The following is a 17,736-nucleotide window of genomic DNA, read 5'->3' on the forward strand; positions in this document are numbered from 1 at the left end:
AATTGAGCGTTCTGAGCAGTGTAGATTGTAAAGCGTCCTTGGGTATCTAGAAAGGCGCTATATAAATGTAACGATAACTAACTAACTTTGTGAATAAAAACTGAATGCAATGATGTGGAGGTGCCAACATCTTTTTTTCTCATATTTTATTGAGAATAGAACACAAATCACAGATCAAAAGTTTAAACTGAGAGAATGTATAATTTTAAGGGAAAAATATGTTGTTTCAAAATTTCATGGCATCAACAAATCCCCAAAAAGTTGGAACAAGGCCATATTTTACCACTGGGTGGCATCTAAGCTTGTGGAGCTTGCTTAGAAATGGCTTCCTCTTTGCACTGTAGAGTTTCATCTGGCAACGGCGGATGGCACAGTGGATTGTGCTCACTGATAATGCTTTCTGGAAGTATTCCTGAGCCATCTATCCATCCATCCATCCATTATCTGTAACCGCTTATCCAATTTTAGGGTCGCAGGGGGTCCAGAGCCTACCTGGAATCATCGGGTGCAAGGCGGGAATACACCCTGGAGGGGACGCCAGTCCTTCATTCCTGAGCCCATTCTGTTATTTCCTTGACAGTGGCATTCCTGTTTGAGGTGCAGTGACGTTTAAGGGCCCGGAGATCACGAGCATCCAGTAGAGTTTTACGGCATTGACCCTTACGCACAGCAATTGTTCTAGATTCTCTGAATCTTTTGATGATGATAACTTAAAAGTCTTTGCAATTTTATGCTGGGTAACACCATTCTGGTATTGCTGCACTATCTGCGCAACAATTGTGGAATTGATGATCCTCTTACCATCTTGGCTTCAGAGAGACACTGACACTCTGAGAAGCTCTTTTTATACCCAATCATGTTGTCAATTGACCTAATTAGTGTTAATTGGTCTTCCAGCTGGGCGGCACGGTGGCGCAGTCACACAGCTCCAGGGACCTGGAGGTTGTGGGTTCGATTCCCGCTCCGGGTGACTGTCTGTGAGGAGTTGGTGTGTTTAATGTTGTCTTTAATGTTGAACTGAAAGGTTTTCAAGTTTATGAATTAAAAATGTTGAATATGGCAAGTTCTCAACAAAACTAAACAGAATTTAAAAAATAAAACACATTCAGAAAGACATTTTCAGGGCCAACACAATATTCTGTCACCACTACATCCTAGTATGGGTTCCACCAGATTTGAAGACTACCCAGAATGAGTGAGCACAAGGCAGAAACACCCTGGACAGGGCACCAGCTGATCAAATGGTCTCACCCTCACTTTACTTTTTTCTTTAATACATTATATTTTGCAAACATGAATGTACAACATTTATAATGTTGGGCTTTGCTGAAAACTTTAATCAGTCGTCAGTATAATAGCTTCCTTTATTATGATTGCTCAGCAGTATTGATTAGGTCCCTCCTAACCATTCCTCAAAAAAGTATGAAGTTTGGAAAGTGACAATATTTAACACGAAACGTCACATTTTCAGGCACAACAGACCGAGACAGCACTACTGTAAAACCTCATGTTCTTTATTGCTTGTGTGTGTTCTTTACAACCTTAATTTTGCACAAGCTTACAACTTTTACTCATACTTCCTCCTCACACATGCACACACACTTAAAGCACTCTCATCCTTCACGGAGAGGCTTGGATAGAATGTCAAGGGAGAAATGTGCGGCTAAAACAAATTGGTAAGGAAAAAAAAAATACAGATATATCAGATACAATCATTACATCTAATAGAAATAAATTGAATGCAAATAATTCATTCTAACATTTCCAAACCAATCACACAAAAAAGGGCAAAAGAAATGCATAAAGTGAAGAAATGAAGAAAGCTGGAAAATGAAACAGGGAAAAAGTGAGGAGAAAATAAAAGGTACACAGAAAGACAAAGTTCCATCTCTTTTACAGTATTCAACTGTCCACCCTCATCCTCCTCATGAGTCAACATTGAACTCAGAGAGGCTTTGGAGCAGTTTTGCATGACATAAGTTTCTAGACACTGAATCATTTTAGACTGAATAAATACATTTGAGAGAGATAGGTGAGAAGAACAGAAATGTGTACACAGAGCGAGAGGGAGAGATGAGAGAAAGAAGAGTGAAAGATGTTTCTCCAGGATGCAGTCTAATGGTATGGTAGTTAGGATGACTCTGGGGTAGTTTGTGCGCCAACCTCTGATGTGTCCTGCAAGGTTGTCTCTGTGGTAGCGAGCTTCTCCGCAGACATGTCAGTGACTGTGGGGGCAGGCGTAGCATCCAGGATCAGCGCCGGTGTCTGGCTGGCTGTCAGGGAGGTGGTTGCTGGGACAAGATCAGAGGGCAGAGACACTCCAGGAATTGTGGATATAGTCGAGGGCAGAACTCCAGGCATGGCCAGAGGTGTCATTCCAGGCAGATTCAGTGGGGGCAGAGGGGCAAGAGGAGCCAGGGATGGGAGACCTGCAGACAGACAAGCACACAGGTTCATAAAGCATGAAAATCCTTCAAAAACATTATGAGATTAAAAATATAAAAATTAATAGGGAACTACTAAATTAAAAGGAAAATGTGCTTAAATTCACAGATCTTCATCATCATCAACATCTTTTCCACTTGTCCACTTCAGGGTTGCAGTGGCAACAGGGCGAGCAAAGAAGCCCAGACGTCTCTGTCCCTCACAACATCCACCAACTCCTCCTGGGGGATCCACAGGCGTTCCCAGGACAGCCGGGCGATATAATCCCTCCAGCGTGTCCTGGGTCTACCCCGGGGTGTTCTTCCAGTTGGACATGCCTGGTATATTTCCAGTGGGAGACGTCCAGGAGGCATCCTGATCAGATGCTCAAACCACCTCAACTGACTACTCTTAACACGAAGAAGCTGTGACTCTACTCTGATCTCCTCCCTAGTCACTGAGCTCCTCACCCGATCACAGAGTACGGTCAGCAACCCGTCGGAGAAAGCTCATTTCGGCCGCTTGTATCTGCGATCTTTCGGTCATTACCCAGAGATCATGACCATAGGTGAGAGAGGGGATGTATACAGACCGGTAAATTGAGAGCTTTGCTTTATGGATCAGCTTTCTCTTCACCACGACGGTCCACATTATTGCAGATGCTGCACCTAACCTATGGGCAACCTCACCATCCCTCTTCCCATCATTCGTGAACAAGATCCCGAGATACAGGAACACCTTCACTTGGGGTAGGTTCTCACCCCCTACCTGAAGGGACCATGCCATCTGTTTCCGGTAGATAACCATGGCTTCAGACTTGGAGGTGCTGATCCGCATGCTTCACTCTGCTGCAAACTGCTCAAGTGAACGCTGGAGGCCTCCATGCGAAGAGGCCAGAAGAACAACATTGTCCACAAAACGCAGAGAAGCCACCTCCCGAGCCTCTCGACGGAAGCCTTCCTGTCCCAGGCTACGTCTCGCCACCCTGTCCATGAACATCAGGAACAGGAATGGAGATAAGGCACAGCTCTGACGGAGTCCAATGCCAAGACTGAACAAGCTTGACTTACTGCCGAGGATGTGAACACAACTCAACCTCTGAGAGTACAAGGAGCGTATGGCTCGCCGGAGTGACCCTGGCACCCTATACTCCCTGAGCACCTCACACAGAATCTCTTGGGGAACACAGTCATATGCCTTCTCCAGATCAACAAAGCATGTGTAGAGTGGAGTAACAAATTCCCATGCCCCCTCAATCATCTGTGAAAAAGTAAAAAAAGAGTTGGTCCATAGTTCAACTGGCCCATAGTTCCTCCAAAATCTTAGGTTCGACTATCGAACAGATTCTTCTTTCCAGCACCTTGGCATAGACCTTTCCAGGGAGGCTGAGAAGTAAAATGCCACAATAATGGCCACACTTTCTCTGGTCCTCTTTTTTAAAAATGGGAACAACCATCCCTGTTTGCCAATCCAAAGGCACAGTTCCCGAGGTCCATGCAATATTGAATAGGCATGTCATCCAAGACAGCCCCACAGTATTGAGTGGCTTCAGTAACTCTGGGCAAATCTCATTCACTCCTGGAGCTTTGCCACTGCAAAACTTTTTCACCACCTCAGTGACTTCAGCCAAGGAAATGGAAACCGACACCCCAGACACTTCTGGCCCTACCTCCTGCACAGGACGCATGTCTCTCGGAGTTCTTCAAAGTGCTCCTTCCAACGCACAACAATACGCTCAGTTGAGTTCAGAATTTCACCATCCTTGCTGAGCACAGCTTGGACAGTGCCCCCCCTCCTCCAAACTCCTCCCATGCTCTGGATTTTGCTTCAGCAACTGCCACAGCTGCAGCCTTTTTCGCCGGTACCCATCCGCAGAATTGAAAGTTCCTCGAGCTAGCTAAGCCCGAAAAAACCTCCTCCTTCTACTTGACAGCTTCCCTCACCCCCAGTGTCCACCAATAGGTTCTTGGGTTGTCACCATAACAAGCACAAACAAGCTTTTGACAGCTATACGCAGCCGCTTCCACGATGGAAGTCAAGAACAGGGTCCATTCGGACTCTGTTCCCCCTACCTCCTCTGGAACATGTGAGAAGTTCTCTCGGAGGTGAGAGTTGAAATCCATCTGGACAGAGTCATCTGCTAGCTTTTCCCAGCACACCCTCACTATATATTTGGGTTTACTCGGTCTGTCCGGCCGCTTTCCCCTCTCATAGTTTGTCTCCATTTTACCCTGCTGTTCAGTGAATAAGATTACAGGGCAAATATGATTTGGGTGATTATGCATTGTCAGAGCTGACATGGTGCTGCAGTGTTAGTATTGCTCAGCCGTAATTATTAGGTCCCTCCTAACCATTCCTCAATAAAGTATGAGGTTTGGAAAGTATGACAATACTTAACACAAAACGTCACATTTTCAGGCACAACAGACAGAGACAACACTACTGTAAAACCTCATGTTCTTTATTGCTTGTGTGTATACTTTACAACCTTAATTTTGCAAAAGCTTACAACTTTTACCCATATTTTCTCCTCACACATGCACACACACACACTTAAAGCACTCTCATCCTTCATGGAGAGGCTTGGATAGAATGTCCAAGGAGAAATGAGGTGGTGATGTGCTAGTGTGTGCTGTCCTGGCTGGTACAAGTGGATCAGACAGATGGAAGTAACATCATTCACTTTGGTTAAGATCCATAAGGCACATTTTCATTATTTCCCATTATGATCTAACCCAACCCAAAACATTCTGGGGTGCTTCTGGAGATGTGTAAGCTTGAATTTAAGAAACTGAGCCATATCAAACTAAACCTTTCAGCAGAATAGAAGACTGATGCATTCGTACCTGTAGTGGAGGGGGGCAGCCCGCTGATGCCTGCTAACGATACAGCACTGAGGTCTGGTAAGGGGATGTTGAGGTTGGGGAGGTTTGGAAGGTTGGGCAGTGGAGGAAGGCCAGCAGGTAATTGCATTAAACCTGAAACATCAAACAAGGGTCACAAATTTCCAAATGAACATGCACTGCATATCTTTCAGAGATGCGATCTCACAAAAGTGAGTACACCCTTCATCATCACCATCATCATCATTTTCTTTTCCGCTTCTCCATTTCAGGGTCGCGGTGTACACCCTTCACATTTTTGCAAATATTTTATTATATCTTTTCATGGAACAATGCTGAATATGTGACACTTTGATATAATGTAATGTAGTCACAGTCTACAGCTTGTATAACAGTGTAAATTAGCTGTGCCGTCAAAATAACTCAACACACAGCTATTAATGTCTAAACCGCTGGCAACAAAAGTCAGTACAGGTTGGGGGGGGGGGGGGGGGGGGGCTCAGCCTGTCAGTGCTCAGACCATAGGCCGCACACTGTATCAAATTGGCCTGCATGGATGTCGCCTCAGAAGGAAGTTTCCTCTAAAGACAATGCACAAGAAAGCCCACGAACAATATGCTAAAGACAAGCAGACTAAGGACTGGAACCATGTCCTGAAGTCTGATGAGACCAAGATTAACTTATTTGGTTCAGATTGTGTCAAGAGTGTGGGGCGGCAATCAGGTGAGGAGTACAAAGACGAGTGTCTTGCCTACAGATAAGCATGGTGCTGGGATTGTCATGGTTTGGGGCTGCATGACTGCTGCCAGCATGTTTGAGGGAACCATGAATACAACCATGTACTGTGACATACTAAAGCAAAGCATGATCCCCTCCCTACAGGAAATGGGTGCAGGGCAGTATTCCAACATAACAACAACCCCAAACAACTCCTTCTAAACCAAACAGAGCATCTGTGAGGCATTCTCAAACAGAAAGTGGTGGAGCACAGGTCTCCAACATTCATCAGCTCCTTGATATCATCACAGATTGGAAGAGAATTCCAGTGGCAACCTGTGAAGCTATATTGAACTCCATGCCCAAGACAGTTAAAGCAGTGTTTGAAAACACATGCATGCTGAGTTATTTTGAGGGCACAGCAAACTTACTATCATACAAGCTGAAGACTGACGACTTTACATTGTATCAAAGTGTCATACCTTCAATGTTGATCCGTGAAAAAATGTAATAAAATTTTTAAAAATGTGAAGGGATTATTCACTTTTGTGAGATACTGTAAAAGTAAAAAGTAAAAAAGAGTGATGTGCATGTGTATGTGAGAAAGACACCTGGTAATGTAGTGTTGGGGTTGACTGAAGGTAGTGTGCCCAGGGCTGGAGCGACCTGAGTGGGCAACAGGGGGACTGTGGGAACACCTGAAATGAAACAAATGTAAGTCATCTTAACAAAAAAGGGCTTCAAAAATAAAACGATAAAAATCACTCATTAAAGTAGCTGGCAATCGATCTCATAAAATAGTTGGCCTATTCAATCTATTTGTCACTCTGGGCATGCATAGCTGTTTTCACACAGTAGTCCAAATATTGGAGGCATAAAATGCTACTATATAACACTATGTGGTGAAGAGACCATGTGTTGGATTACTACTGTTCAGCCAGATTTTTACAATTTTTCTAAGGCAACTGTACTGGTAGATGCTGTGTACGACTGGAAATATGTTGCCAACGTTGAATTTATTTGTAAAGCACTCTTTACAATCTGATGGTGTCAAAAACAGCTTTGTAGACATTTAAAAAAAAACAAAAAAAAAAAACAGTTAAATTCAATAAGCCCATTTTAGATTTTAGCAGGCCAAATGTCTTACTCTGGGAAAATTAATTTTAAACAAAGGAGCTTTAATTTAAAACTGTATAGGAAGAAGAAACCTTAGATTCTGTATAGGTTGTGGAGGCCTTTATTAAGGTTGCAATATAACGATGGATTAAGCTGTCCTCGCTAGTCTTTTGCAGCTTTGTGGTCACAGTGCAACTGTCACACAAGACAATGACGCAAGTAGTTAGGATATAGAACATTTTTAGAAGTTGTTGTGAATGTAACTAAGCAGATGAAATTTCCTGAACATTCTCAGGAAGTGTGAAGGGACTAGGCAAGGTCCTCAGTAAGGTGTACAGAGAGACCACCTGCATGATCACATCCTCTGCTTTGTTGATATTAAGTCAGATTGCTCCCCTCGCTAATGTCCTCACTTCCTACTAATAATCTACAGATTATTTAGAAGTTTGAATAACCATTTCAATAAAAGGTAAACAAAAACACACCTAAATGAACAATAAACTCAGTCTTGCAAGTCATCATGTTACATAAATATAGCAATCATTTATATTGGGTTTTATGTTTAACAAGTAATCAGTAATCATGATGTTGCAAATTAAACAAAATGACTAAATTAGCACATTTCTACAGCCATGTTAAACAGCATGTGCTTATACATACATTAATCTCAGCTAGCTCATAGTTAGCTTACTTTAAGTCTTCATGAGCTCTGTCACTGCACCATGTTCACTCTTACAAAAACCAAAATCATATTACCTGCCCTGTCGGCAGACTGTTGCTTACATGCTGTGAGTTTTTCAAACTGCAATAACTGACCACTAGAACAGTATAACAGCATAGCCATAATTAAATATTTATTAAAATGAAACTAATACTAATTATCAGGAATTTTACCATGGTGTACGAGTAAACTGTTAATTTCCTATTATACTGTGGTGTACTGGCAAAATCTGGGTATCCCTTTTCTAACTATTCAAGCCTACTTACTTTAAATATGGATTGTTTACTGACATATATCGACTTATCTCCATGCTGCAAGGGAGACCCATCCGTGGTAGTGAACACACAAACACTAGTGAGCAATTCTTCACAAACACTGAATACTGGAGCAGGGGGCTGCCAACCACCTCCATGCCCGGCACAGTTTGGGGGTTAGGTGCCTTGCTCAAGGGCAATTCAGCTTCAAACTCGCTTCTCTAACCTCAAGGCCACGACTGCCCCCAAAGAACCATGAGCATTCACACCATTAGCATGCTTAAAGGACTTTTTGAAATGTATACGTATATGATTCTATATAGCACATTAAGTAAGTGGGTAAGTGCTATTTTAAATTTTATGTTAATAATTTTTATTTATTCAAAATGGGAATGTTAATTAACCCTCTGGATACTGAGGCCTTTTAACCACATCTGAGATAATCTGACACACCTTGACATTTTTACAAATTTCACCTACCTAAATAAGTTTGTTCCCAAAAAGCTACACATACTAATATTCAGCACAAACCCAGAAACAATAATGTGAAAGATGTATGTCATTCATCCGTTTTTTTTTTGTTTAAATTAACTCTAAACATGGACTTCCCAAAACCTATTTTCAAAAGGTGCTGTTATATAGGGTGGGCCATTTATATGGATACACATTAATAAAATGGGAATGGTTGGTGATATGTCACATGACCTTTTTCCCATTGAAAAAAAAAAACAAAAGTTGGATCCAAAATGACCGCCATGGTCACCACCCATCTTGAAAAGTTTCCCCCCATCCCATATACTAATGTGCCACAAACAGGAAGTTAATATCACCAACCATTCCCATTTTATTAAGGTGTATCCATATAAATGGCCCACCCTGTATAATGGAAAAAAAAAACACATTGTGAACATTTATGAACTTTTTATTTATTTATTTTTTTTTATCTCTGAACTTTTTAGACATGGGTATTCGCAGCGTTCTGACATTTTATGTAGTTACTTCTATGCTGCTACAAATCTGATGTGACAGTGTTTTTCTATTTCTTACAATTAATTAATGAATAAAATAATAAATAACCTATTATTCAATTATAAAAATAATTGTTAGCTACAGCCATACTCAAACCTTCTGTACTTAACCAACCAACTACAGGGGGTCCTCAACTTACGACACTGATCCGTTCCTACGTCGTGTCGTAAACCGATTTTCAGTGTAAATTGGAACATACGTACATTTACTGTACGTAAATAACATACTGTAAGCACTTACCCTATCCTAACACCTATCCTCCTCGGTCCCGAGCCACGTAACCTTGTATTCTTCTGCCGCACTCACCAAACACGAAGTTTGTGTTACGACCTTACATCGTGTCGTAAACCTATTTTCAGTGTAAATCAGAACATACGTACAATACTGTACTTAAATAACATACTATAAGCACTTACCCTATCCTAAAACCTATCCTCCTCGGTCCTGAGCCACGTAACCATGTATTCTTCTGCCGAAGTTTGTGTTACGACCTTTACAACGCAAAACCACTTAAGTCAAAACAAGGCTTTAAACGGTAAATGGAAGATGTGTCGTAATCACGAAACATCGTAACTCGGGACTGCCGTAACCCGAGATACTCCAGTACTGAGGTATTGTCAGACTGCCTGGGGTTGAGAAGCAGACAGCTTGGGTTATTGAAAGTATTTTCCAATTAAACAACTCCTCTGCTTACAACCCAGCACCTGACTCATTACTTTGCTAGGGAAAAATTTTCCAACAGTGATGGCATCATGAACAACGTTATTTATACACAACAATACTGGTGTAGTTGACAAGATGGCTGGATGGTATATAAATTTACAACAGAACCAATACCTGTGTGTAGCTCAGAGGAAATGGATGAAGGGTCTGAGCTGAGTGAAAGGCCAGGGAGGCTATCCTCAAGTCCAGTAGGGGCAGGCTGTGTGGCTGGGGGTGGGGTTACTGCAGAAAGCTGAACCTGAGAGACAAGATGGAGAAATGAAGAGATCTGTAAATCAAAGATGTAATCCCAAAGGCACCTCTGCATCTATCCACATTAAATAGATACCAACTAGATAAGTTAAGATTGACATTCCCTACATTTAAATTCACAGTTCTATCAATACTGGTTTGTCCACCCATCAGTGTGCTGTAGCCAATAACTGACCACTGATAAAATTACTAGAAGGTGACTAAAAAAAACAGATGAGCATCTGTTGCTAATGGTGCTTTCCCACTGCATGGGCCCGGCTCTACGCAACTCAACTTGTTTAAAGCTTCTCACTTTTCCACTAGAGAAATGGAGCCGGTGATGTCATAAAACCACGTCTCTAATGGGAATCACTGACTTTGAAAACTACAACACGATTCATTATATGATCATATGAACTTTGATTCAAAACACCTCAAGGTAATGTTACAAACTGACAAGCGGCAAGTTCGTTCTGAATTTGAATGAGCTCTGCATTTCACTGTGATTGACATGTCTCTCTGGCCAATCAGCACTCTTTACGTTATCATTTAGTACCTACTTGGCACGGTTGGAACCCGGCATGAGCATGGACTGAAAAAGTACCCGATTCCAGACCTGGCCAACGTAAAATCAAAAGGGCTGTGCAGAGTTGAATAGAGTCGTGTAGGTTCTATGCAGTGGAAAAGTGTCATAATTTTTCAACGTGCATATACAAGGTGTGTCCAATAAATATGTTCTGAGTTAAAAGCCACATTTTGTTATCAAACATATGAATACAAGTGCAAAGCATAATATAGCGCTGTCACTTCATGATTAAAATGATACATTATCCAAATAATACATGTACAAAGGTGGTCCTTTGAGGGTTCAGACCACTGACAGTTTCGACCCTATTAAATCAGGCACATCATTTTGATTACACACAACCAGAACATTTAAACACCTCTGTGAAACCATCCTTCAGTGGGCTGGCTGGTTCACTTGGAGTGTGCCCAGGGAAGCTAATCTTCTTCCCCTCCTCAAAGGGCCGCGTGGGGATCCTGTGCAGGTAACCATAACCAATGCCACAGCCCAGACTGGAAAGGGAGAGAGACAGAAAACATGTTGTAAAGCGCAAACAAATAAAACATAAAAGAACTACAGTGTCAGTTAGTAAAGTACCTGCCCTCTCCTCCCCAGGCACTGTTGGGAGTTATAACAACTTCTCTGCAGCTGTCAGTGTCTGTGTTGTAAACGTAGAGTTTCAGACCTTTACTTTCATGGGTTTCTATCAATGAGAACAAGTCCTCCGACTATGGAAACAGGAAAGAGAAATGCTTTAAATTAGGCAGGGTTAATAGTGATATTCCCATTATTAATATTTAGCCCATGGCATCTAAAAGTCACTATCAACTATAATTTTTTGTTTGTCACTCTGTCCCAATAAAGAATTTAAAAATATGCCATGGCATAGAATACAGAATTTTTATACCATGCGACACTCAATCTATAAAGCACATGTCATGGCCATAAATGTTTACACAATTTACACAATAAAAACACTAAAAAGCAGCAGTGACAGGGGTAAATTTATGTTATGATTTTTTGGTTAAGAAAATAATTTAAAAAAAAAAGTCTATCAGTATCGTTTGTGAAATTATTTTTTACTTTTATTCCAACAAGTTTTATTATATTCAAACTCCGATATTTCTATATATTTAAACAACAATACTGTCCTTCTGGATACTAATAATAGGATATTTGTAGAATGACTAAGCTGACTCAACCCAAATGTATGATACTAAATTAGGACTGGAAGAAAAATTATTAAATTACTTCATTCATAACTGTATCTGCCCCAATGATGTAGTCGGTGTACGCCCTCAGTCCTGCGAGGGCGGCTGGAGAATTCGGCTCAACCTCCTACAAGAAGGAGAAAGACAATTGGAATGTAAATGTTAGTCTTCAACAACAAAGCTTATTTCAAGAATGCAATAATTCCCTTTTGAAACCGGGCGTTGTTTATTTAAAAGCCTGACAAACCAGTCTGATTAGTTAGTCATTTAACTGAAGAGGTGGGAAATCCAATTTACAAATAAGAAATTTAACCGCAAAATGTTCAAATTCGGTTTACCATGCTGCCTTTAACTTGGCTTTTTCACATGCAGTACTGTGCAAAAGTATTAGGCACCAGATATTATGAGATTTAAAAAGCTATTTATCTGAGCAGTAAGTGTTTATTTGCTAAAAAGAAACAAATAACAAATAACACCCTACATTAGAATAAAACAAAACATTATTCCAGTAAGTATGATAGTGTGTGAATGTGTTGGTTTAACTATTTCCAAATCTTTCCTCGTGGTATTATTTGAGGTTATCAACCAATACCTAGTTTTACAGGTTAATAAATAATGATTTTAAATAATGTGTGCTGTTAATTCAACAAATTCATGCAATCAAGAAGAATCTACACAAAACATTCTCCTTCAAACTTACACATTCTACTTTATAGAAAAATGATCTTATATTTCTTATTATTTTTTTTTTTATACAAGCATCATGCTTACTGAGAAGGCATTAACTTAAATATATATAATTATCTTAGGTGCCTAAAACTTCTGCACAGTAGGGCTGTCCCAAATACCATTTTTTGGGCTTCGGAGATTCAGCCGGGATATTCAGCAAATATTCGAATACTCAGAAAATGGGGTAGTGTATATTTTTGTCAGTTACAAAATCTGCTTCCAATCTCCTGCTTTAATAACCCTCTCTCCAGGCTGCACCGTGGCTCAAAGCGCTTGCTAACCTAAGCTTGCTAACTAAGGACACAGTATACACAAATTTCCACTCACCAGTTTGAGCGGAGGTGCTCTAATTTCAGGCACAAAGCTGACAAAGTGAACTGTGTCGCCTCACTTCATTGTAAAGTGTGTTGTTTTAGTATGTTAGGCAGTTTAATATGACTGAGTTTTAGGCTTCATTTGCACAAAGACTTATGTTGTTGAGCCTAAAAACGGGTGAAGCATGGGAGAGCACTGTTTTACTGCTGAAGCCTGAATGTGGTTGAGCGGTGCCTTTATCGATAATCACATTTATCCAAAAATATCCGAATCTCAAAATTAGAAACTGAATACATACCCAACAAATACATATCTGAATCCCCTAATACTTGGGGTCAACCCTATTGTTCAGAAAAAATTTAAGCTGCACTTTGGCTCCCAGCATGGCTTTGCTCCCTGAGTTATTTGCTAACTTGTGCGCTACACAGTGCCACTAAGGGCACAGAGTGTACACAAATAAATCAGAGCTACTTCGAGGTGTTTTAATTTGATGTATAAAGCTGACAAAATTGTAGCTTTGCCATGTTTTGTTTTAAAGTAGGTTGCTGTAGCGTTAGGCTGTTTTAGGCATCGGTCAATACTTATGTCGACAATGCTGAATACATGTGGAGTTGATGGTTGACTTTATCACCACATTCGTCCCCTCATTATTAATTGATTAATTGTGAATATCTGTAAATGTGTAAACAGTCTAGTGACAGTAATTCTGCTCTACAAATGAAATTGCTAGGGGCACAAGTTTGCAGGAAAACAGAGCTTTAGATTTTAAATAGAGATTATTTGAAAAGGCACGTAATGCTCTCTGTAATTAACAAGCATGTCTTGTATGATCACCTACAGTTCAGTTAAAGAAGAAAACAGAATAGGTTTTTACCGGACAGCCTACCGGGCCAGTCTGGAAGAGGCTCTCTCTCTTTGTCTGTCTGTGTCTAACTCACAATGTTGAAATGCGCATGCGCGAGAAAGAACTGTTAGTTCAACCATATTTCACAGAAAGCACTACTACACTGTTGTTAGTTCAGCCATATTTCACAATCCAAGTCGTGAACTAAATGTCGAACCGTTCGGCTCGTTTCTACTGACATAAATTGGTTTGCGAACCAATAAAATTTGTTCCCAGCAGAGACCAAAGAACAGTAGGCTCTTCAGCACGCCCCATGACTGAATAATATTAAATACTGGAAGATGCAGCATTTGTTGCTGTAGCTGTGTTTGGCTCTGCATTAATTAAGTTTCTTTGCTGTTAAAAAGCTCAGCAGGATGGCTTGTAACTCAACAACATTTTGTCTTTGTGGTGGGAGATTTTTGGCATTACTGTGTTTATAACTCCATATAGCTGTGCACAGCCACATTAACCTTCACACGTTTTACTCTAACCAGTCACATTGTGGGGGGGGGGGGGGGGACTGATAATTCGTGAAATATGTAGTGTCTGGACGCTTTGAGAAACTTACACAATGGGTGTAGAGTCGAATAATTGAGTGAATTGGATCATGAATCAAGTGCAAATTCAAATCAATCATTCAAAACATTGTTTACAAGCATGGGCTGCCCATGCTCTGACCTCGTGTACACACACAGCCATGAGGAAACTCAGAGGACACACAGCTTGCATTAAACACTGGATTATACTTCAGAACGCGTGCATGTACTTCAGAATTTGAGGGATCTCTTATTATTGAGTGTTTTCTACAATGGATAAATTAATCATGGAAAACTGGACAGTGTAGAAAGCCATGCACAAACACATCGAAAACCTTAATAAGAAACTGAACGAATTGCCCAAAACGAATTGTGGGTGTGGGGAGAGGGGGGTGGATGATGTTTTCAAGGCAGCCGCTCTAACTGTAAAGCACTGCAGGAGACCCTGTACATATAATGAAGAAAATTTTGTGCTCCTTTTTTCATTTCTGCATTAATTATCCTTGCCCTCCATATTTTCTGTAATACACATCCATCCATCCATTATCTGTAACCGCTTATCCAATTCAGGGTCGCGGTGGGTCCAGAGCCTACCTGGAATCATTGGGCGCAAGGCAGGAATACACCCTGGAGGGGGCGCCAGTCCTTCACAGGGTAATACACAATCACATGATAAAAGCAACATGTAAACAAAGACATTGATATGAAGCACCAAAGCTTCTCCAGACCTTCCAATGACAAGGGTGTGTATTTAGGGTACTCAACAGAACAAAAATGATAACCTAATGTACTCACCAAAACATGCCAAACATTCTCATTGGCCCCCTCAAAGCTACAAAAACGGATGCTGACCCCAAGTAGGCCTTGGCCGCCCCACATGTTGCTTGGGGTAACTGTAGACTCCCGCAGCTCCAGGGTCTTACTGCTGTAGACCAGCATCTTCACTGGCTTCTCTACATTGGCCTTCAGCAGGTCTTTCAGAGTGTCATTATCCTTGTTCTAAGACAGAAAGTTATCTTTCAGTTAATATACCAAAACTGCAGACATCCACTTAATAATAGTGTTTTCCAGCTTTCCAAAGATGGATTAAATCAAATCTAGACCAGATTCACCATCAGCACTACGATTTAGTCCAATACTAGTCTTAAATAAACGGATTTGGTATTTTTATTGCTGGGCTCCCATCCGCAGGTGCAGAGCTGATTCACTTTAACTGTCATGAAATCAAGGTGCGGGTGTTGGTTTAATACCCTCCATCAAGAGTGATCATAGTGCAGTTTCTGCAAAACTGAGAATTCTGTAAAGCATCATACTTAAATATTTTGTGATTTTTCTGACCGATATAATAAGGCAATGTAAACTGCAATTATTTTATAAAAATTTATATTGATAAACAGTTTTCATAACCAAAAAGAACAAATACTTGTTTATTCTCCCTCTACATGATCTAATACATTATTTTAAACCTAGTAACTGTCAATGTCCACATATTTCATTTTCTTCTATGCTGGAGTGGATGTTAAGCCATAAATCTAACAGAGGGATGTTCACAGTGAGGATTTCCTAATGACATCAACAAACTTATGTTAACTTACTTCAAAAAAGAAAGGGGTAATGGTGTAAACAGTGGTGGTCTGTGAGGCTATTAAATATTTTTGCAATATGTGAATGAAGATTACTTTTCACTTTCAATTTTATTTTACCACTGGTTGGGTGCTACCAAATATGTTATCACAACTAAGAATGAATTGGCAAGATTAACTGATGATCTGTAAAATGGAAGATTTGCAAAAAGAAAATTGGTGTTTATTTTTTGTTTTAACTTAAATTCAATGTTAGCAACCTTAGCATTTCTGACTCAATCATACTTTTGAAATAAACTCGAACATTAGTTAACGTAAAGTAATATGAGGTGTCAATACAATTAGTTTCACACAATGAAGAACAGTTGCACTTTCACCCTGACATACTAACATGCACCATACTTCAAATTCCGCAGGTTGTGTGTTCAACTCCTATTGTAAGACAAAAAGAAAACCTTAGGTTTTACTAAAGATCAACGACTGATTAGGACATGACAGCTGGGTGTGAGCACAGTAAACATACCAGTCTGGTGTTGTTGATGGACACAATGAAGTCAAAGAAAGGCTCCAATCCTGCCCTGTGTCCTGGAGAATTCTCCTGTACCTGTACCAAAGACACACAGCCCTAATCAGACATCATTCCTTTCACCCTGTAACAATGAATTTGCATAGAACATGTAGAGACAATTCTGTAGGTATAATATGCTATAAGGCAGAAAAAATCTCCACATCGTCTTACACATACCACACCTTCCCTATAAGTTTAAGATGATGAGGTTACACACCCTTTACCAGAAGTACTGAAACGCAGCCTGAAGATCCGGGTTACAAAATATTTACCAGTCCCTTTACCTGATAATCAGTCGTGTGGTCACAAGGGTGCATTAGCTATTCAGCTAACTAGAAATGAATACAATTTCCACAATCAAATTTGGACGGAAATCTTCAATCCTTTAGCCACGAAACTGTCCAGACAAAACGCAGCCAAAAACTCTACATAATCAGGGTTCGTAATTAAGTACACTGAAGCTAAATCTGTCCAAAATCAACAATTAACAGTCTCACATTTACAGCCATCTGTATATGACTCCAAATTAGATTTTCTCCGATTAAGTCAACACACCAATCTGCGACAATGAGTTAACCACAGCTACACATAACTCTACACATCATACTTTTAACATTTCTTACCGCTCTATAATGAACAAAAAATCACCACCTATGCTGTGTCTAATTTAATTAAAGACCCTTTTTTAGATCAAAATGATCATATGTATCTATGGAAATAGACCGCTTTTAATCGTGTCAGGACAAGGCCGCGGTGCTGAAGCCTCGGACTCGAGTTCGTCGCTTGCACGCCTACAGTGAGCGCAAACTCGGCCGCAGCCCGCTCAGCCGCTACTTCTCAGGATGTACGTATGTTACATCCCGGTAAGTATTAAGTCTGTACCCGGAGAACGTGGTATCCTTCCGAGCCTCCGCCGGGGATCTCCACACTCTGAGAGCCGCCCATACCGAGCGCCCGTAGCAGACCTTCCACAATACAGCGACACGTCGGTCTCCACGGAATCGAATCACCACCAACCGACTCTTCTAACCGAGACAGTTCCACGGTTCGATAGAACCGATTCACAAGCAAAACCGAATTGATTTTAATACTGATGTGATTTCACCCATACTACAACTACCACGGACTATTAAAATGTTTTAAAAAATGTGCACAGCAATACAGTATTAAAGTATTTTTAACAACAGGAGAGACGCTAAATTATCCACATCTCAAGAAATATTCTGTTTCTCACTTTTAAAGATGCAGCATATTTTGACCAATTTACTTTAACTTGTAGATCATT

General features: G+C 40.6%; 1 protein-coding gene across 1 annotated transcript; it reads right to left on the reverse strand.

Annotated features, from left to right (window-relative positions):
- Positions 1 to 1,433: 1,433 nt before the first annotated feature.
- On the reverse strand, positions 1,434 to 17,481 carry gorasp2 (golgi reassembly stacking protein 2). The gene is made up of 10 exons (XM_066665447.1): positions 17,334 to 17,481; positions 16,407 to 16,487; positions 15,096 to 15,299; positions 11,875 to 11,961; positions 11,221 to 11,351; positions 11,003 to 11,135; positions 9,942 to 10,065; positions 6,596 to 6,682; positions 5,271 to 5,402; positions 1,434 to 2,429 (listed from the first exon to the last, which is right to left on the reverse strand). The coding sequence occupies exons 1-10, from the start codon at positions 17,394 to 17,396 to the stop codon at positions 2,131 to 2,133; spliced, it is 1,341 nt and encodes a 446-aa protein (XP_066521544.1). The 5' UTR covers positions 17,397 to 17,481; the 3' UTR covers positions 1,434 to 2,130.
- Positions 17,482 to 17,736: the final 255 nt, after the last annotated feature.

The sequence above is a fragment of the Hoplias malabaricus genome, chromosome 3 (assembly GCF_029633855.1).
Source record: "Hoplias malabaricus isolate fHopMal1 chromosome 3, fHopMal1.hap1, whole genome shotgun sequence".
In the NCBI taxonomy this organism is placed as follows: domain Eukaryota; kingdom Metazoa; phylum Chordata; class Actinopteri; order Characiformes; family Erythrinidae; genus Hoplias; species Hoplias malabaricus.

What these genes read in the sequence shown, in the direction of transcription:
- gorasp2 (XM_066665447.1), bottom strand. Translation starts at nt 17,396, where the DNA reads ATGGGCGGCTCTCAGAGTGTGGAGATCCCCGGCGGAGGCTCGGAAGGA. An exon ending in TTCCTCTGAGCTACACACAG is followed by an intron (nt 6,683 to 9,941) that starts GTATTGGTTCTG and finishes GTTTCATTTCAG; the next exon opens with GTGTTCCCACAGTCCCCCTG. An exon ending in GCTGCCCCCCTCCACTACAG is followed by an intron (nt 2,430 to 5,270) that starts GTACGAATGCAT and finishes GTCTGTCTGCAG; the next exon opens with GTCTCCCATCCCTGGCTCCT.